This window comes from Artibeus jamaicensis, unplaced genomic scaffold, assembly GCF_021234435.1.
Source record: "Artibeus jamaicensis isolate MK-2021 breed Jamaican fruit bat unplaced genomic scaffold, CSHL_Jam_final contig_1015, whole genome shotgun sequence".
Taxonomy (NCBI): domain Eukaryota; kingdom Metazoa; phylum Chordata; class Mammalia; order Chiroptera; family Phyllostomidae; genus Artibeus; species Artibeus jamaicensis.
Genome location: NW_026521194.1, coordinates 16,183,182 through 16,204,386, shown reverse-complemented (window position 1 = coordinate 16,204,386; position 21,205 = coordinate 16,183,182). Strand labels below are relative to the sequence as shown.

Below are 21,205 nucleotides of genomic sequence, written 5' to 3'. Positions count from 1 at the left end.
TATTACTATTAACTATTATTTTTCTGCTTGAGTTGAGTAATGTAACAGGTAATAATTCTAAGTAATTCATGCAAACTGAACATTTTTAGCTAATAGTGACTACAGAGAGGTCTCTTTTGAAAAAGAGCACACACACCACAAAACCTTAAATCTTTGGTAGAATAAGTGGAAAATAAACTTTATTTGGTAATTTTGCAGGTATGTACCTATGAGTGTATGCTGTATTATTTAGATTTGGCTTCTTCCAAAAAGCGTATGAGATGATATAATACATACAATACATAATATAAGCAATGCTGTTAAAATAGAGGTAGGCGTGGACATTTTCAGATGTGAAGAAGAAGAAATAAAAGCCACCCCTTTCTAGTGTTTTAGAGCTAGCCAGCCATTAATAATCTAGACGTTTTAAAAGCAAACCCATTTTTCACTTTGGCACACAAGTGACAGCTGATGGTGACAGATCTCAGATCCTCACTGTCAAGAGGAGATGAGGGAATTATTGTGCTTTACCTATGGGAATCGTTCCTTCCTAACTGTATCAGATCCTGGGATGCTGAACATTCTTCAACTCAAATTGCTGTAAAGCAAGATTTCTGGCGTTTTGGTGATTATGATTCTAAGAAAAATAGAGCAGACATTACTTCAAACGAAGGTGTTTACCCCCACACACAAATCTGTAAAATAATATCAGTTGTCTTTCTTCAATGACTGAATCCAAAACTCATAAAAACAATACAAAGAATTTTGACTCAGAGATTTCTAGTGGAGTATATGTTTCTCTCTCTCTCTCTCTCACACACACACACACACACACACACACACACACACACACACACACACACACACACAGTATTACCATAGTAGTTAGAAGAAAAAGCAAGCAGAAAAATTTAGAGAGCTGTAGAGACTGTTGAGCATACAGTCACAGATGCAAAACGCGCCTGGCCTCGGAAACCTTTGAAAACATGGTCCATTGCCTCTGGTGGCTGGTGGTCAGTGCACGTCTGGACAGTGGAGAACTTTGGGACTACTCCCCGAGGGCCTAGGGCGCCCCTAGAGACGCGGCGCTGGGATCAGAGCAGAATGGAGGGAAGCAGAGACGGTGGGAGTTGTGCGAGGTGTTAGCCTCGCTCTGCATCCGTTGCCCCAGGGGTCCCCTGGGCCGCCAGACGCAGTGACTCTGAGGAGGAGCGCGAGCGCCTCCCCGCTGCTCCCGCAGGGGGCGCCGCGGCCAACCCTCCCTTCCTGGGGCCGCGCGGCCAAAGTCAAGGCCCGGACGCGAACAGCTTTCCTCAGAAGACTGCAGCAAGCCTCGAGCCGACTGGTGGCACAACCAGGATCCAAGACAAGCGGGCATCGGCAGCTTGGCTGCGGGTATCCCTGGCCAGGTGGCTCCAGGCCTGGTCTCCGCAGCTGCGCCTCGCTCTGGACAAGTTTGCCCCACGCTCATCAAGTTGCGAGCGCGGAGCTTCTCTCCGGGGCTCTGGGAAGAGCATCCTGCTTCTCGCTCGGGCTGCTCCGTGCATGGCTCTGCCGGGGGCGGCGCCACACATCTGGGGGTGGCTGCTGCTAGGCGGCTGCCTCCTCGCTGGAGCCCAGGTAAGAATACGGGACCCGCAGCACCTGCTCCTCTGAACCTCCGGCTGCACTCGGAATCAGGTAGACGGAGACTCTCTCTCTCTCTCTCTCTCTCTCTCTCTCTCACACACACACACACACACACACACACACACACACTTTAGTGGAACTACAAAGATATGCTTTGACTGATGTCCTGAGGGTGAGGCTGGGAGGTGAAGGAACTTTTCTTACGCGTAGTCGCCTTTGACCCCATTTAATTAATCCAAATTATTTTTGTCTGCTGGCAATTTACCATCACTTTTGCGAACTTAAACTTCAAGGATCAGATTGTTACCATTACCTGAAAGGCCACCTGGCTCTCCTTGGTAAAAAAAAAAAAAAAAAAAAAAATCATGTATTATCAAAGCAAAAAAACTAGATGGAAAAATATCTCCAAATAGAGCTCAGTTGTTAATGTTAAGAATAAGGGGTGGTTGTGATTTCGTACCATGCTAACTAATACCGTTTAGAGATTTTCCGGGCTTTCACAAGGGACCCTCTCGCATGTGCAGGCCACATTTCATCTGTACATTTTCCTTGTGTCAAATAAAATCTAGAGTTTACACTCAGCTCTTTAGATGAACTAGGAAGAGATGTACTGCTGGGTGTAGTGCAGTTTTAAGAGCCCCGTGAATTTCAACGGAATCAACCTTATTACTCCTTCTGATCGGTAGGGGGCGCGTCTTGACCATCAAATAAAAGCCCCAGTTCTTTAAAAATCCTTCACAGTGAGAAAATTAGGCGTTGATTTTTGCACGGATACTATATAAACTTAATAGTATGTTACTGGCTTTTAGATGACCAATTTGGATTACGATTATACTAAAAGTGCAATTTTTAAAAAACCACATAACCACAAAAATGAAAGGAGATAGTGCCCTGCTAAATACTGGGCTTTACCTGACACAACCAGGGTGTTTCCATAAATTTGTTCTGTTTAAAAAAATCAAACAATGTGTGCATTATACATTGACTGGTAAGATTAGCTGTCAGAGTGGAGGAGGTTTGTGGGGCTGGTTGAAAACTTTGGCGGGATTAAGAATGAAAAGAAGACTCACAGTCACAGACAACAGCAGGGTGACTACCATGGGGGAGGGAGGAGAGGATTTAGACGAGAGTAAAGGGGGCACGATGGTGACGGAAGACGACTTGAATTGGAATGGTGAACACATAGTACAATATACACATGATGTGTCATAGAGTCATACACCTGAAACCTATATAATTGTATTAACTAATGTCAGCCCAATAAATTCAGTTAAAAAAAGATTAGCAATGGATGCTTAAGAGCGTGGTGTGCTTAAACTTGAAAACTTTCACCAACAGAAGTAATATGGCTGAATTGAAAAAAACCCCTAAGATTTTGGTGATAGTTATAGGACTCTGGTGATCTCTAATGTACTGCCCGCATGTCTATTTCCTAAGATACTTGAATAATATGCTTAAACACACTGCTTCCTTGTATAAAAGGCAAGTGAGTGCTAACCACTTATTTTAGTCAGTGTTCTAGATTATTTCTTTAAGAAAATGTGAAAATATCGGTTAGTACAACAACAACAGGAAATCAGTATGGGACTATGGATAGAACATTTCTGTTACTTTTAGATTTCAATGAAACAATCAGGATATTAAACATTGCTTTCTATAAGCCTAAACCAAGGTTTCTCCACCTGGCACTCTGGACATGTGAGGCTGTATAATTCTTTGTTGTGGGTTTGTCTTGTACGGGGAGGATACTGAGCACCATCCCTGCCCATTTCCACTGGATTCCAACAGCGTCCGGCCCCCCTGCCCCTGCCCCTGCCAAGCTGTGACACCAAAGGTGTCTCTAGATATTGTCAAATGTCCCCTTACAGGCAAAATTGCTTCTGGCTGAGACCCATTGGTTTAAAGTGATTTTCATTTATATTTCTAGGTTAAGAATTGTATGAAATGGCAATGTGTGATAATACATTCCATTTTTGGCACTTTAAACAAAATCTGAAAGTTAAAGTGATTGACATGGACATTGAGAACTTTGCTGATCTTTAGTTTCTTTATCTTTGCTGCCAGTTCATACATACATATATTTAACAAGTTTTGATTCGGTGCTAGAATAACAAAGAGAACTCATTCAAGCAGAATTGGCATGTGTGGAATGATTCTTTAATAGTCAATAGACCTTGGATCACATCATAGGATAGATTATATAGACTGGTACTTGTTGATTGTTTTAGAAATTTCTGTGTTTTTTTTGTTGGCAAAGATGGCACCCTTGACTCAAAGCACAGTTCAAAACTCATTCATTCATGCATCAGGCATCATTACAGAGCCCAGCCATGTATTTCCTCAAGTTAGGTACCACATGGTAATGAGGACCACGATATGAATATGTGTAGTATATTTTACTGTTGTCAGTGGTTCCTCCTAAAAAGACTCTGATGGAATTAGGGCTGCAGTGGGTATATTGGGGAGTAATGCTTGTGAGAGATAAAAGGGTACAGAGGCAGGATTGGATAGGGGGAGCCTCAGACCAGGGTGCGAATCTGACAAAGTCATGGCCAACTCAACAGAGAGCTCTGGGACAGTTTGTCCATCAGAGGAGTCCCATGTGGCTAGGCCCTAGCACTCCCATTGTGCTCAGTCATCAGCTGGGGTTGTTTATAAGATCACAGTCTTGGCTGCAGGGCTCAAGCACATGATTAAAAGCAGTGCACCTGGAGGCTAGTGGCCAACTGACTCCTAGCGGACCAATGGCTGGTCTTTCTTGAAGGACCAGCTCCATGGTAACCTCCATGGCTGCCTCCCTTACAGAATTATCAAGGAGCAACATTGGCTTTGCTGGGCTGACCCCACGTGACTCGGTCACTTTCTCCGGGCTCCATGGCAGCAGATCGTGTGGCTCTCAGACAGTGTGTGTGCAGGGAAGTGAGTACAAATCAATCAGCACAGCTAGAAAAATTCCCAGAAGCTAATGACATACTGAATAGAAGCAATAAGTTCTACAGAGTGCCAGGTGTGAGCAGGCAGTCATGGGCAGGGTTTGTTTTTTCTAGTTATTACTCATTTTTGCCTGGGTGGAATCTCATCACTGCCATGGACATTCCCATACAGGGGAAGGGGCGCTATCCTGGGAACCCAGAAAGCCGAGTTCACATTCTTCTGATAACATTAAACTAGGCATTAAACTTGACCTCTATTCTCATTCTGTGTGTGGAGGAGGATGAGTTCTACTGATCTTCCTGTGTGAAGATTCAGAGTCTACTGGAAAATCCAAAATCTCTTAACGGGGTGGAAAAAAACTGGTAATCAGTTACTTAACATGTGTAGAGTTCTGTGCTAAGCATTTTAATCTATTATGATCCCATTTAATTCTGATAGTAACTTTATGAGATAGGCACATTTCATAAATGAGAAAAGGGGGCCAGGAGATTTTAGATAATATTCTCAAGTCCCACAGCTAAAGAGTCACGATTCGCATGCTGGCTTCTATTCTGAGCCCACCCCTCAGACTGGTGCCTCATTATGGAGACCAGCTGGACACTGCTTAGCTGAATTATGTATGTGCGTGCCTCCCTCTCAGCAGTATCCACTCCTGGGTATAGATCCTGAGGAGTTTCTTGGTGACACAAGCCCATCATGATTATTGCAATAATTCTCTGGTATTAGAGAGCTGAGGACAATAAAAAGCAATTGATTCAATGTGCACAAAGCAGCATGAATGAGATCTTTAAAAACAAAGACACTGAAATAGAGAACAAGGGGACAGTGACCAGAGGGGAGAGGGGAGGGAATTTAAGGGGAAAAAATGGGAGGGATTTAGAGGAACAAGTATGAAGGACACAGGGACAATAACTAAGGGGGTGGAAATGGGAGGGAGGTGGGGAGCATGGGGCAGGGTGGGCTGGGATGGGAGAAATAGACAGAAAACTGTACTTGAAAAATAACTAAATAAAAAAACAAAAAATTAAAAAACAGGATATAATACAACACAAATGGGATGTGCAATACAATACCATTTACATACATTAAAATACATGCATGTAAACATGTTCAGATGAAAAGGTATATGTGTATAGATATTTCATATAAATGGTTGGATATAGGAAGGCAGAGAAGTACGAGTGGAGTACAGTGATAAAAGGGGATAGGTGAAATTAATAAAGCAAGTAAACCCTCTCAATCTCAATCTCTTGTGTTATTTGGAGATTCTGGTGACAGTAGATGGAATTACCAACAAGCCATTATTGGTAGGTTTAGAAAGAGGACATAACTGGGACCTAGGCAGTTTCTCCACGATGGTGAGCTAGGGCACTACCCTCAGCACAATAAAATGAAACCTACAGCCAATTAGCTCTGTGTTGTGCTTATTTCCATGAGCACTATTGTAATCAAAGAGCTGATGGTTGGTTTGTTCTTCCTTCCTGTTGACAGCCAGGTCTGTTTCCATTTGTCTTCTAATTATGCGGAGACCTGGTACCCCTGAAGGTGGCCTTCTTGGTGACCACACTAATTGTGGGTGGTCCCTTCAGCCCCAGGGACCCAGGAGCAGCAAGATATCCATCTTGGGAGTCACATGTGGCTTTTTCTTGGCAATGTACAGAGAGTAGGTCTCATTTGCTCAGAACGTTCTCAGTTCATTGTAAGGAAAATTAGAGCATTTTCAACTAACATTCACACATTCCATTTAATTTCCTATCTTGGGCTTCAGCTGGTTTTGCCATCTGCTAGAAATCATCTCCTTTCTTTCCCCTCTGTTTTTGTCTTGCCTTTGGGTTGCTCTTTAAACTTTTTAATGGCAATGTGGCTTCAGGCAATTTATTTCATCTCTTTGTGCCTCCATTTCCTCCATTCTAAAATGGGGAAAATAATCTCATGTATCTCAGGGAATGTGGAGAGTATTGAATTAAAAAATGTAAAAACAAACTGTAATTGAAAAAAAAGTGTACAAAGCAGATAAAAGCCTTAAGGTGTCTGATAATGAAGATAGCAGCTCTTTTCTCTTGTTCCGGTAGCCAATTAATAAAGGACTTTTTAATGGACTGGTTATTATTAATAGAGTGAGATGATATCTCAACCTGATTGGGAGCCACTGAAGGCTTTTAAATGGTGTGTGTGTGTGTGAATGAGTTTTGCAAGGCTGTTCTGTCTGCCTGCAACACTCTTTCTTCTACTTGTGGTTTCTCCTGCAGAGCCCATTAGACATTTTATTTGTAGTACTAATAGGGGATTTAATTTTACATTTATTAATATGAGTACTTGATTAAAGCCTGTCTCCCCCATTGAAGAAGTCATCTGGAGACAGAGAAGTTGATCTGAAGGCAGTGCAGCCGTCACTGGTGTGTCCTTGCACAAATAGAGATGCAACAAGGCAGATGGAATATTCTGTCCGGAGACAGAAGGTACGTTCAGCTGAAGGAGGATTGGTCAGGGCTGGTCTGAGGGTCAAATTTCCAGGTGGGCTAAGAGTGAGGAGCCTGTGATACATTTAATAGGAGGTTGGATATTGGATTATGGAATTTGAGAAAAGCCTTGGATTTAGCATCATTACTTTGCAGGGAGTACCTGAAGCCACATGGGTGAATTATATTCTCAGGGAGAGTATAATTGTATTAAAAGGGCCAGTGAACGTGATTGGAAAAGGCCATGTGGATGGTTTTCTGTAATATTACATCTGGATTATAAATCCACGGAGCAAAGGGGCTAGTAAACAATTTGGAACTCCCTGTGACAATGAGCATGGTGCCTTTGGGTGATAGGTTCTCTATCAATGTTTGAATAAGCTGATTTTTAATCCTTTCATTCCAAGAAAATTCATCCTCTTTGATCCCACTTGGAACTCATCTCTAATCATTTACTCAAGTTTTAATTTTAAAAAGGTCGTTCTGTTCTGAAGGGCAGAGATGGCTGCCATGGGTACAGATGATGCAATGGAAGCTGCATCTGGTCATGAAGATGGAGGGACAAGCGCCACTGGCAGAGCGTGCCTCTGAGAGTCCGTGTTCCAGTGGGTTCTTATTGTACAGCTGACAGGCAGGCAGGCCAAGGGTTGAGCTTGGCAATTATTCCACGGCTGACTCTCAAATAAAGTAAACCAGAGCTTTCTGGAGCGGGAGGTTACTATGCAGAATGGTTAAGGTTAGGGACTTTATCAGAAACAAAATTTGGAATCTGTTTCCTACTCTTTTAGCCCTCACATAACATCTCAAAAACTCAGTCTGTTCATTTACAGAACAGCAATGAACTAAATGAAAAAGAGCATGTGGATGGTTTTCTGTAATATTACCTCTGGATTATAAATCCATGGAGCAAAGGGGCTAGTAAACAATTTGGAGCTCCCTGTGACAATGAGCATGGTGCCTTTGGGTGATAGGTTCTCTATCAGTGTTTGAATAAGCTGACTTTTAATCCTTTCATTCCAAGAAAATTCATTCTATTTGATCCCACTTGGAACTCATCTTTTCTAATCATTTACTCCATGGAGTTTACCATGGAGCTGGTCCTTCAAGAAAGACCAGCCATTGGTTTGTTAGGAGTCATTTGGCCACTAGCCTCCAGTTGCACTGCTTTTAATCATGTGCCTGAGCCCTGCAGCCAAGTCTGTGATCTTATAAACAACCCCAGCCAATGACTGAGCACAACGGGAGTGCTAGGGCCTGGCTGTTTTATCACCACATAGGACTGCTCTGATGGACAACACAACATATTCATTGTGTTGATGTGCAGATTATGTGCAAACCTCAGGAGAAGCATGTAACGCAGTGCCTGTCACAGAGTTTGCTTACTGTGAGTGTTGGCCATCACGGTTGTCATTGTCCTCCTTGTGGTCATCATTATCGTCCTTACCACAATTTCGATTACATTTTCTAATTATGGCTGCTGGAGGTGATGTCTGTTATTTTTATTGATTGATTCATAACTACCAAGTTTATTCTTGGACAGTAACAATTTTCTCCAGTATCTATCTCTGCTTTCTCTTTTCAGTCTGTCTTATACTGGATTAGTTAGAGCTCCCAGTATAATGTTGAATGGCAGTTATTATTGCAGGCATCTTCTCTTGTTTGTTACTTCAATAGGACTGCTAAAGATTAATTATTAAATATGATATTTGCATTAGGTTTTTAATAGATGTAACATCATTGCTAATTTTGTTAAGTTACATGTAGGCTAGAAAAAGAGTTTCAAATGACAGTGTGTATGATATTTATTTTAAAGTCATAAGTATGTTATTTCTTTTAAAAATGTCATATTAGATGCATCAAGCTTCTGCCACAGATACTGGGCTAGTTGAAAAAACAGAACTGATTTTCCAGTAATTTTTTATGGTATTTCAGTACCCAGTAGATGCTCATTAAATATTGGCGTTTGTGTGATCATAGGTAGAAGGGCTATGATATATTGCTACTTGAATTAGCAAATAAATCAAATACTTTTGTTAATAATAAGATACAGACTGATAAAAAATTAAAATATCTCACAAACAAAAATGTTGTTTAATACTCCTTGGCCAGGTATTTTTTGTGACGAGACTGGAACCATCTTCTACATGTAATGGAAGTGCCCAAAGGCAGACGGCCGCCTCTTCTCACCGAAACCCTCTACACTGAATTGCAATCTGGCCGAAGTTTCCTAAATGAGAATAATTTATACTACTTGTCATTTTCCTACTTATATAATTAGGCTAGCTCTGTTTTCCACAAGAAAAAGTTTTTCAGTTATTTTTAAAGGCATTTTTGGGATTAAGATTGTGGTTAACAGTGCATTTAACCCAAGACTGTGGGCATGGCTGTGCGGAAGCTTGCTTAGCCTTCTGCCTGCCCCGCGGGAGGACCTGCCTCCGGAAGGGCACTCATGTCTGGGATAAGTATCTAGGTGGGACTTCTCTCACCGTGTGTTCTGACATCTCAGTTTCTAGATGACTAAAGTCTGTAAGATCCAGGATCCAGGAGCTTTTGATAGTCACATGAGACAAACTTCCAAGATCAGGTGAGACTGGGTGTGTTCCGTGTGGCATGGCCCTAGACACATGGAAGCAAAACTTAAGCACAATGTTCGTGTTGATTAATTGAACTTAGAGATAGATTAGAGACATCTGAGAATTAGATGAAACCTTGAGTAGACATACAGAGCTTTCCCGTAGTCTCAAAAATGCCTTTTAAAGTTCATCTGAAAGGTACAGCAGACTTCTATTTCCGTGAGGTTGGTAACATGTTAGTAACTGCATTTTGTTACTGAGCCCATTGTGGTTTTTGTACCACTCATGGTGAGCATGTACTAAGTGCCTGAGAGCCATACCGTCCTCCCCCAGGGCTGGATGCACGGTGCCTGTAGACGGTGTCTTCCCCATGGGTGGCCTCAATGAATACTTGTAGAATAAATACGCACAGCAGTCCTTGCTGCTGAACCAGCACAAACACTGTAGTATGAGTAGAAGTCGTCATTCTGTGAAAATGAGGATATATCCTTCAATTAAAATTCTTCTTTCCAAGGCATCTTCATTTTCAGTGTAGTAAAATTACACTGGACTGCTAAGTATTGTGTTCATTGTGCAGGCTCCGTCTTCCAAGAGGCTTTCGCTATGGAGGGGGCAGGTTGCCTGTAAGCAGAGATGTGTTCCTTGCCTCTGTTCTTGACTCTCATCTCCTCCCTGCAGTATCTATTCATTTTCCTTCTTTCTAATGCATCCAATCTGCCTCTTGCTTCCGTCTGTGTAGGTGTCGATGGTAGATCCTCAGGTGGGGACAGGAAAGGCCTCCCCGATCTCTGCCCAAGGTTTCTCATGTTCAGCATTCTTTTTTTGCTTCAGTAATTTATTTTGATCAAATGTTGTATATTTAGAAAGTGGTAGAAGTATAGACTCGGTGATAATAGCAGTGGTAATAGTTAGTGCTTGTGCAGTGTTCACTCTATCAAGGCCCCTAATTAGGCACTTTGTGTGCATTATTTTCTTTAGACCTCACAACCTCCTTATGAAGAAGGTTGAGCATTTTTACGCCTCTCCAACATCCATTCTGTTCCTCACCAACTGTGTGGCAAACACTAGTAATTGGTAGAGTAAGGACACACTGAAAAAAATGCAACCTCCTAAATCCTTGCTCTCATAAATTTTACATTCTCTCATGCTCCTGAAGTCAGCTTTACCTGTGGATTCACATCCATGTGCCAAAAATTTTTACTTTGTCACTTCTCAGGGGAGGTCGAAGTCTAGGTGCCCCAGCCAGCTGCTGTTGACAGCCAAGGTGAGGAACTCCTTGTCGCCGAGGACTGACGGCGTGAGTTCTGCTCTCACGTATTCCCACCGCACTGCAGTGGGGTGGACTTGGGGCTGCTAGACTGACTCTCACTAGGTCTTCTCTGACACCGCCCCAGCGGGGAGATGGAGGGACACTTGTTACTGCCAGGCTGGGGTGGAAGTCCAGGCTCCCCACAGGGTCCCCTCTGGCACCTGGGGTGGGAGGACAGTCAGTGGCCTTGTTACAGACCCGTGTGGGTGGAGTCCTGGCTCTTTACTTTGCTCTGAAACTACTCTGGTGAGGGTGCAGGGGCACCTTCTTATGGCACCTCCTTAAACCTCCTTGCACTTGGACTTTGCTGATGTGGATGGTGGTTGGACTGTGTTTTTTTCTGTTTTTTGGGCTGAGTTATTATTGTCTAAAAGTTATCTGCCTTGTCAGACTGCCTCTTTGCTTTCTTTGCCATAGAGAACAGGGGTGCTGTTTTTGTTTTTTTTTTTTTGAGACTTTATTTTGGTAAGTGCCCATTGGTGTTTTAGAGTTGCCAGTTTCTAATCCAAGCTAGGAATATATGAGACCAAAAGAAAACTCAGAGAATTTCCTCTTGTATTATCTTCAGGATCTGAGGTCCCTACCTGGTCTGCTTTCTGCTTTCCACTTTTCAGAATCATCTAATGTTCATTTTATAGAGAATGTCCAGAGTTTTTAGTTGTAATTACTGGGAGGAATAGAGGAAATATGTTTACTCCATCACACCAGAAGTAGACATTCTAGAATGCTTCTTTTAAAATGCATCTAATTTATAAATTCATGTTGACTTTAAAATGGAATAAATGTGAATGTTGTACTTATGAGGATTCATACTCTGACATTAACAATTAGTGTCTTTAATGACGACAGTAGATCCTTTCAATAAAATACACATAGTCAAATTAGAACTTTTTTAAGCAATCAAGTTATGTGACAAATTGAAACTCAACACTTTATTTCGTATTGTAAATGATCACTTGCCCATGAAAAATGACTAACATCTATTTTTCCTAAAAGTACACTTTTGTTTTGGATGCAATTATTGCTTTGGGAATAAAATAGAATATGAAACACCAAAGTAGACATTGGCTATGAAACTTTGAGGTATATATTAGGTATGAAAAGTGCTCTTCTGTTTTAAATGAACTAGTGTCTACAGTGAAGAATGCTTGTATCTGTAACAAAGGAGGGGAAAAAAGCAATATAAAAAATGTAATAAGCATTTTCTTACTCTCACTTGAAATGACTAAAGATCAATTTAACAGATCAAGAGTAAGTACATCTTAATCAAATTTGCTCCTGGATTAAACTGGCTACATTTTTTAGAATAAAATATGTTTAGAAGCTTTGGTTTACAAAATGCCTAGTTTCTGAAAGGATTATCACAGCAAAAGGGCCACAGATATACAAAAGAACACAACAATGTATTTGTTCAAGTAAAAATGGTACAAGGAGTGATTTTAAATATTTGTGTTTGATATTGAAGTCAAACTTTTCTGAATCAAATTTATAGTTCTGAAATTTGGTCATAGCTTGCCCAGTATTTTCTAGGATTTAAATCAAAGAATTAACTATTGAGCTGGAAAAAAAAAGAAACAGCTTGAATATTTCCTGACTTTCTGGAGGATGAATGGGGAAGAAGTCAATTTTCCTTCCAGGCCTACTCAGATGACTCATGTGTTTTTATTTTATTCTCCCTTTGTGATATGTGAGATTTTATGGGTTGCTTTTTGTGTGGCTGCTTATAACTCAGAGTCTGCATTGTGTTAGCCTTAGATGTGGCTGTAAATCCTGTTGTGTAAGCCAGCATACTCCCCAAATTAGTTTTTGATTATTCTCTTTTTTTTATGAAAAAAATTATTAAAGTTTATGCGGGCATTGAGCTATGGATATTATCTAGCAATCTCCAAAACTATATACCTGATTATTTATTGAGCTACTCTTTATATTATAAATATATCAGTATTAGAAAGTAATAACTCATAATTTTCAGGAATAACACATTTTTTGTTACTAAAACTAGTTCTTATGACAGATAGTTTTTTTGTAAACTTCATTTCAGTTGAACCTGTCGGTCTACCATTTTGTGTCATTTATAATTATTGTATCGATGATTAATAATCTGTAATTGTTCTTTTTTATGTCTAGTGATATAAATATCTTTAAATTTCTTGGTTCAGTCCACAATGTCTTATTATAAATATAATATTAAATATATATAAAAAGGCTTATATTCCACTTTCCTTAAATAATGGTTCTTGAGAATAAGTGTATTTGCAGCTGAAATGAAAGATTTTGGATTGACAAAGGATTATAGGGAGTTTGTCACTTAGATAAACTGATAGTTTTTGTCATCTGGTTGGATGTAGGAATCTCTAAGTCTCTAAATGAAAATAGACCTGCAATGCTCTGGGCCCTGGTACCGTTATGAACCTACAGAACACAGAGCACTCAGCATCCTTTTTCTAGAAAATAGATGATCATGTGCAGAAAATTGTGGTTGTTTCAAAATATATTTATAAGGTTTTTGATACTTCCCTTTAAAGGTGGAGATTGACTTCTCTTTCCTTGGTGAAGGTTGGTGACTCTCTTTTAACAAATAGACTATGAGGGGACTGATCACGCGTGACATCTGAGACTAGGTCATAAAGGGCTTGTCGTTTCCTTGCTCGCTTTCTGGAGTCACTCTCTGTGTAGGAATGTCCACAGTTGACATGCTGTGAGGACGCTCGAGCACCCAGACAGAGAGAACCATGTGGTGAGGAACTGAGTCCCTCCGCCAATAACCATGTGAGGGGGCCATTGTGGAACTGGGTCCTCTAGTCCCAGGCAAGTCTTCAGGTGACAATAGCTATGGCTAAAGTGTTGACTGCAATCTCCTAAGAAGAGACTCTGAGCCAGAACCACCCAGCTAAGCTTCTCCAAGCTGTGAGACAATTAATGTTTGCTGTTTTAAGACAGAGTTTTGGGTTAATTTGCTACACTACCATCGGTGACAAATACAGATTTTTCCTGTCTTAAAGTTCTGTTCCTTTGGAATCACTTTTGGCACAAAATAAATTGCATCATGTTGGATAGAAGCATGACTTTGTTATCAAATGTTTTGGAAACTAAGTGGTTTGAAGAGATCTGTATGGTGCCAGGTTGGCAGAGGTGGATTTTGGTGGCTTTGTAATGTGTAAATTTGGCTGTGTTAGACTATACTACCCCCAGGATTGTTTTCCCTTCATGTTTCTCATTAGGGTGAGCCGCAAGAGGCAATTGTTCATGAGCGTTGGAGGCCAGAGATGAAGCAGCAACTGTTTCGTTGTTTTACACCAGGAGGTCAAGGCTGGCACTTTTGTATCACGAAGGGTATTCCTTATCTGTGGGGTCATCTCATTAGAGAGGGGCTGTAGGCAGACCTGCAATGGCTCTCCCTTCTCTGGGTCCTCCTTTAACTTCTCCGATTCCTGGGTCAAGTGCGTGTTTAGGTCTATGATGAACCTAAAGAGGCCGAGTGACTTGCCCAAGGTTTCACAGTCATTCTTCAGTAGAGCTAAATTTAGCCTTCTCGTCCATTCTTTCTGTGTGCTATAACCAACATATTGCAAGAGAATGAATAAAACATCAGGTCTCCATAACATTGTAGAAAATTTCCAATTGGTTTATTATTTTTCTAATTATATTATATCTAATGTAATTACTTAATAATATTAAAATTTTCTAGTATGGGAAAATTTTTTATTTAGGCAAATTAGGTGAAAGTAAGATTATCCTAACATCTTATACATTGATGGATTTTGAATTTTGATTCAAATAAAGGACTATTTCAGATAGCTTGATATCAAAACTTTGATTTTCAATTATATCAGAAGGGAAAACCACTCAAGCGTATATCATTGCTTTAAAAACTGTTGTGAGAGTGTTTTTCACGGTTCGTATTCTGCTCATTTCTGCAGCTGGATTCCGACGGCACCGTGACCATGGAGGAGCAGATCGTCCTCGTGCTGAGAGCCAAAGTGCAGTGTGAACGCAACATCACGGCTCAGCGCCAGGAAGGAGGTGATGTCGCTGAGTAAATCGTGTCCTCCTTGTGGCCCTACTCAGTCTGCACCAAGATTGCAGATTCCCCTCCTTAGTTAGTGTTAGGAGAGCCCCTTAGTCATTTCGTTTCCGTTTGGAGGGGTGTGTGGAATCAGGCTCTTTTCATCTCTTGGACCCACTAGCTTTTCCCTCCCTGTGGCAGGAGGAACTTGCTTGAGTTGTGAGTTTGGGAGCAGCAACTGTGCACACCAGCCTGTGCCTCTGGCCTGTCTTTGGGCTCTGCCTGCCTGCAGGGAGCAGGCCTGCTGGTTTATCCAGGAAGCTTGGAGGGGTGGGCTCTGTCTCTGGGGGTGTGGCCTGCAGTTTTAGGTAGGATGTAAAATCCAGAGGAGCAAATAAGCAAGCCCTTTTATATGTACCTAAGTTATGTTCTCAAAAATCCTTTTCCTTAAAGTGATTATTTAGAGTTCGTCTGTCTGACTCCTTATGTAGTTTCTCAGATAATTGCCAATTCAACTGGGAAGGGAACTACTATTTACTGAGCTCCCTAAATTCCCAACAACCTGAATGCAGCAGATAATGTTCTTACAGCTATGTCCTGTAATAAAACATGTAGTTTGCTATCTGCTTGCTTCTAGTCTCCAAATACTACAAAAGTTTTGTGGTGAGTTCTTGATTATTATCAAAGAATGTGTTCTGCATGGTACTGATTCTTTTTTTTTTCTTTTTAAAATTTTATTTAGGTATTTTTCAAGTACAGTTTTTTGTCTATTTTTCCCATCCCAGCTTCCCCCACCCTTGCTCCCCACCTCCCTCCCATTTCCACCCCCCCTTAGTTCTCGTCCCTGTGTCCTTCCTATTTGTTCCTCCAAATCCCTCCCCCTTTTTCCCCTTAACTTCCCTTCCTTCTCCCCTCTGGTCACTATCCCCTTGTTCTCTATTTAAGTGTCTTTGTTTTTTGTTTTTGTTTTTTTTTTTTCTGCTTGCTTGTTTGTTTTGTTGTTTAGCTTCCTGTTAAAGGTGAGATCATATGGTATTTGTCTTTCAGCACCTGGCCTATTTCACTCAGCATAATGCTTTCCAGTTCCATCCATGTTGTTGCAAATGGTAGTAGCTCCTTCTTTCTCTCTGCAGCATAGAATTCCATTGTGTATATGTACCACAATTTTTGGATCCATTCATTTACTGATGGGCACCTAGGTTGCTTCCAACTCTTGGCTATTGTAAATTGTGCTGCTATGAACATTGTGGTGCATAGGTTCTTTGATATTGATGTTTTAGGATTCTTAGGATATAATCCCAGCAGTGGAATTGCTGGGTCAAAAGGCAGGTCGATTTTTTATTTTTCTGAGAAAATTCCATACTGTTTTCCATAATGGTTGTACCAGTCTGCACTCCCACCAACAGTGAACTAAGGACCCCTTTTCCCCACAACCCCTCCAACATTTGTTTGTTGCTTTGTTTATGATAGCCATCCTGACTGGTGTAAAGTGGTATCTCATTGTGGTTTTAATTTGCATCTCTCTGATAGCTAATGATATTGAGCATCTCTTCATGTGTCTCTGAATGTTCTGTATGTCCTCCTTGGAGAAGTGTTTGTTCAAGTCCTTTTCCCATTTTCTAATTGGGTTGGGTGTCTTCTTAGAGTGGAGTCGTGTAAGTTCTTTGTATATTTTAGAGATTAAACCTTTGTCTGAGGTATCATTGGCAAATATGTTTTCCCATACAGTTGGTTGTCTTGCTAATTTAATACTGTTTTCTTTAGCCATGCAGAAGCTTTTTATTTTGATGAGATCCCATTTGTTTATTCTTTCCTTTACATTCCTTACTCTAGGGGACATATCAGTAAAGAAGTTGCTGCGTGAAATATCTGAGATTTTCTTGCCAATGTTCTCCTCTAGGACTTTAATGGTGTTATGACTTACATTTAAGTCTTTTATCCACCTTGAATTTATTTTGGTGTATGGTGTAAGTCTGTGCTCAAGTTTCATTTTTTTGCATGTAGCTGTCCAGTTCTCCCAACACCATTTGTTGAAGAGGCTATCTTTACTCCATTTTATGTTACTGCCCCCCTTTGTCGAATATTAATTGACTGTAGAGAGTTGGGTTGATTTCTGGGCTCTCTGTTCTGTTCCATTGGTCTATGTGCCTGTTTTTATGCCAGTACCAGGCTGTTTTGATTACGGTGGCCTTGTAATACAGTTTGATATCAGGTATTGTGATCCCCCCTACTTTGTTCTTCTTTCTCAAAAGAGCAGCTGCTATTCGAGCTCGTTTATGGTTCCATATAAATTTTCGAAGTGTTTGTTCTATGTCTGTGAAATATGCCATTGGTACTTTAATAGGTATTGCATTGAATCTGTATATTGCTTTGGGTAGTATGGACATTTTGATGATGTTAATTCTTCCAATCCATGAACACGGTATATGTTTCCATTTGTTTGTGTCTTCCTTGATTTCGTTCTTCAGGGCTGTGTAGTTTTCTGCATACAGGTTTTTTACCTCCTTAGTTAGGTTTATTCCCAGATATTTTATTTTTCTTTTTGCTATATCAAATGGGATTTTTCTCTTTATTTCTGCTTCTGCTGATTCACTGTTGGTATACAAAAATGACTTTGATTTCTGGATATTGACTTTGTAACCAGCTGTTTTGCCAAACTCATTAATTAGTTTGAGCAGTTTTTGGGTAGAGTCTATAGGATTTTCCATGTACACTATCATGTCATCTGCAAACAGTGAAAGTTTTGCTTCCTCCTTTCCTATTTGGATGCCTTTTATTTCCTTTTCTTGCCTGATCGCTGTGGCTAAAACTTCCAATACTATATTGAATAGAAGTGGTGAAAGTGGACAACCTTGTCTTGTTCCTGATCTTAGTGGAAAAGCTTTTAGTTTTTTCCCATTGAGTATGATATTGGCTGTAGGTCAGTACTGATTCTTAACAATGTGTTGTGACTTACTGGCTTATATTGTGGTCAGTTTTAGTAAATGTTCCATGTGGTCTTCAATGGAATGTGATTCTCTGAGTCCGTTGTCTTACAGTGTCCACTAGGTTAAGGTTATTGGTTGTATTATTCATGTATTCTGTATCCATAATGATTTTCATCTGCTTGGCCTATTCTTGTCTGAGGTTTATATCTTAAAATCTCCCACTATGATGGCGAATTTTTTGCTTCACATATTTTGAAAATATTAGGTATACAAGTTTAGAAATGTTATATTTCCTGGTAAATTACACCTTTCATTGACATGAAACAGCCCTCTTTATCTGTAGTGGACTTTTGCTTTAAATATAAAATAATATAAATTTATTATATTAAAAGTACCAATATTTAGTAAAGAAAATTTCTTTCTCTCTTGATAGGTATTTGCCTTACATATCTTTTTCCACCCTTTAGAAATGTTGCTAATTATAAAATACACATAACATTAAATTTACCATTCTTAAACATTTTTAGTATATGTTTCAGTAGTGTTACATATATTCACATTGTGGTGCAACCAATCATCTTGCAAAAGTTGATACTTTATGTCCATGAAACAAGTCCCTATCTTTTCCTGTTCTTTCACTAAACTTTTCTGTATACTTATGTTTTGGTAGTGTCTCTTATAAATAAGACATGTATGGATTCCTTGTTATCTATTCTGATGATCTTTGTCTATTAACTGAAGTATTTAGTCCAATTACATTAATTGCATTTATAATATATAGTACCTGATTTTAATTCTACTATTTAATTCATCTTATTTGGGCTCTTCATTTCACCACCTTTTCCTTCCTTCCACTACTCACCCCACCTTCTTTTGGGTTCTTTTGAATCGAGACTTGTTTCTTGCTTCCTCCTTCCTCCCCCTGTTACTCTGTGAGATATATATTATATTTAATTCTTTCAGTGATTAACCTAGAAAAGCCTCCAATGCAGTGCTTGCTGACGCTGCAGAATAATTTCTGGCCCCAGATTTATTCTTGTAATGCATAGCCAGCCCAGCCATGTTTTAAGGAAGGTCTTTATCTTATTTTAGCCTTTGTTGATGCCTTCACTGGGAAGCAGCCATGTGAATGGCCAGACTGACAGTGTCAAAGGGGGTCAGCCGTGCTACCTGGATAGGACATGGAAGGAGCACTACACCATGAGCAATTTGTAAGGATTATTATGTATGGAGGGCTGAGCAAGCTATTTTCCCTAAAATCTCAGGAAATTTTGAGCTGGAAGATATCTTAGGGATTACTTAGTCTAACATTATCATCTTCAGTGTCCTTTTCACATTTGTCAAATATACTATGTGTCCCCAGTGTGTCACTTCTTACTACACACTGGAAAAAATGAATCTGATTCTGTCTTTGCCCCTCGGAGGTTAGGACATAGTTAAGGAGACTGATATTTTCAGTAGGATGTTACTAACAACAGAGACACCACGAGTATGGAAAAGGCTGCTTAATTCATTGTGGAGGGGCTAGAGGGGGTTTCCTGGGGGAGTGCGAGGTGTAGAGGAGGAAGGGAAGGACGTTCCAGGCACAGGGAACAGCGCAGGTGAAGGCAAGCGAGCGTGAGTCAGTGACACACCACAGAGTCGCACATAAAAAGAGCAGACGATCTGGATGTAAACTTATATAACACCTAAAGGTGTGGGACATATGAAACAAGTGGGTGGATAAATATTAAAGGAGAAAAGGCACTTTCTTTGAGACATTTCTCCATACAAATAGGATTGAATTAAATCTGGTCAAACTTTGGTCTACCTTTGAACAAAAGATGTCTAATTATATGTGAATTGACTCTAAATTTCTTCCCTTTGTATGTAAAAATGTAGAATGACATTTTGAATTCACTAGCTAACTTAAAAAATTTTTATTTTTAATTTTTTCTAAAATCAGGAGATACGTATTAAAATATTTAGGAGTGAGTTGTTATGCTATCTGCAACTTAATTTAAAATGCCACCACAAAAAATAAATATGAAATACTATGGCAAAATATTAACAAGTGTCAATTCTAGATGATAGATATATAATATTCTCTGTTTTGTTTATAAAAATTTGTAATAAAAAATAAAAATCTTCTTCATGTCTATGAAAGAAAGAAAAAGAAAATATAAATGCAAATAACCAGTTATAAAACTAGTCAAGTGTTTAAAAACACAATCCAAGTATTATTGACACTGGCTCCACTCACAAATGTATTGTTACTGTAGAACTGAAGAGACCAAGGCAGAGTCTTGAAATTTTAGATTGTCCTGTGAAAAATATCATAGATTAACAAACTTCACTGGTACTGGTTTGTCCTATCACATACAAAAGAGAACAGGAAATGTGATTAATGGTATTAATTTATAAAGGGAGATTGGAGAGTCATCAGGCAATTAATTAGTTTCTTACTAAATAATGAAAGTATTCACTCACATAAGGGTGAGATAATTATCAAAGAGTAGATGTTAATTCAGATCTCTGTATTACCACTGCGGTCACGGCTTCCTCAAGCTTGTCAAGCTTTTGAGAATAGTTATCATTGTGTTTGTCCAAAAGCCACCAGAGTGGTGAACATGTGTATAGAAACCTTATTTTGGGGAGTATTGGTTTTCTGGATTTTGGCGGTTATGTCTGTGTACATATGTGTGTGGACTGGTACCCTGTAGGGAACCAGAAAACTGTCCTTTTCCGAACATGAGGAAAAATCAGAGATTTTTCTCCACAGCAGTTTAAAGACCACAAGACTATAGAATAAACTGGTCATTGGATTTCAGTCTTATCCAAAGACCTTATTCCATCATGTGCTCAACTCTGGCCAGAACGCCTCACATGACATTGCTAGGTACATTTTAGAGGAACAACTCGTTACAAGAACACAGGAGTGTGTGTTGGGCTTCAATTTATGTAGACTGCACAGTGGATGTCTACCAGGTAAAGGACTGGGCATCGGGGATGAGCAAGGATGCGTGGCTTGTTAAAGACAAAGCGATGGATGGGAAGCCATCTGGAATGCTATCAAGAGAGAGGAGTGTCTGGTGCAAAGTTGATAGGAGAGATCGATTTATTCCACTCTGTTTAGACAGGAAGGAAAACAACCAGGCAAAAAGCAGGTGAGGGTGGAGAGGCAGGTGAGCTGTGCCTCAGACGCAGGAGCCAGTGTAAGCAGTTCCTGGTTTCTTGCAGAATGTAAAGCCCAGGCTTTTATAATGTGAACAAAGTGTGGCTGTTTCTGGGAACAGGTTCTCTTCTGTAAGAAGAGTGTGGGTGGGGGAAGACATTTTCTTTCTTTTTTAAAAAATTGCCTCAGCAAGGCACAAAGCAAATCAAATACGTGTTTCTGTGTGATATGGTGG

At 40.1% G+C, this 21,205-nt stretch overlaps 1 protein-coding gene across 1 annotated transcript in view; it reads left to right on the top strand.

The window, feature by feature from the left end:
- The first annotated feature begins 1,470 nt into the window (after window positions 1-1,470).
- PTH2R (parathyroid hormone 2 receptor) overlaps window positions 1,471-21,205 on the top strand; it is a 59,590-nt gene continuing 39,855 nt past the window's right edge. Inside the window, exons 1-2 of the mRNA XM_037166025.2 lie at window positions 1,471-1,599; window positions 14,804-14,906. Of these exons, the coding sequence (XP_037021920.1) occupies window positions 1,525-1,599; window positions 14,804-14,906 (178 nt within the window). The 5' untranslated portion in view covers window positions 1,471-1,524. The remainder of the gene's footprint in view (window positions 1,600-14,803; window positions 14,907-21,205) is intronic.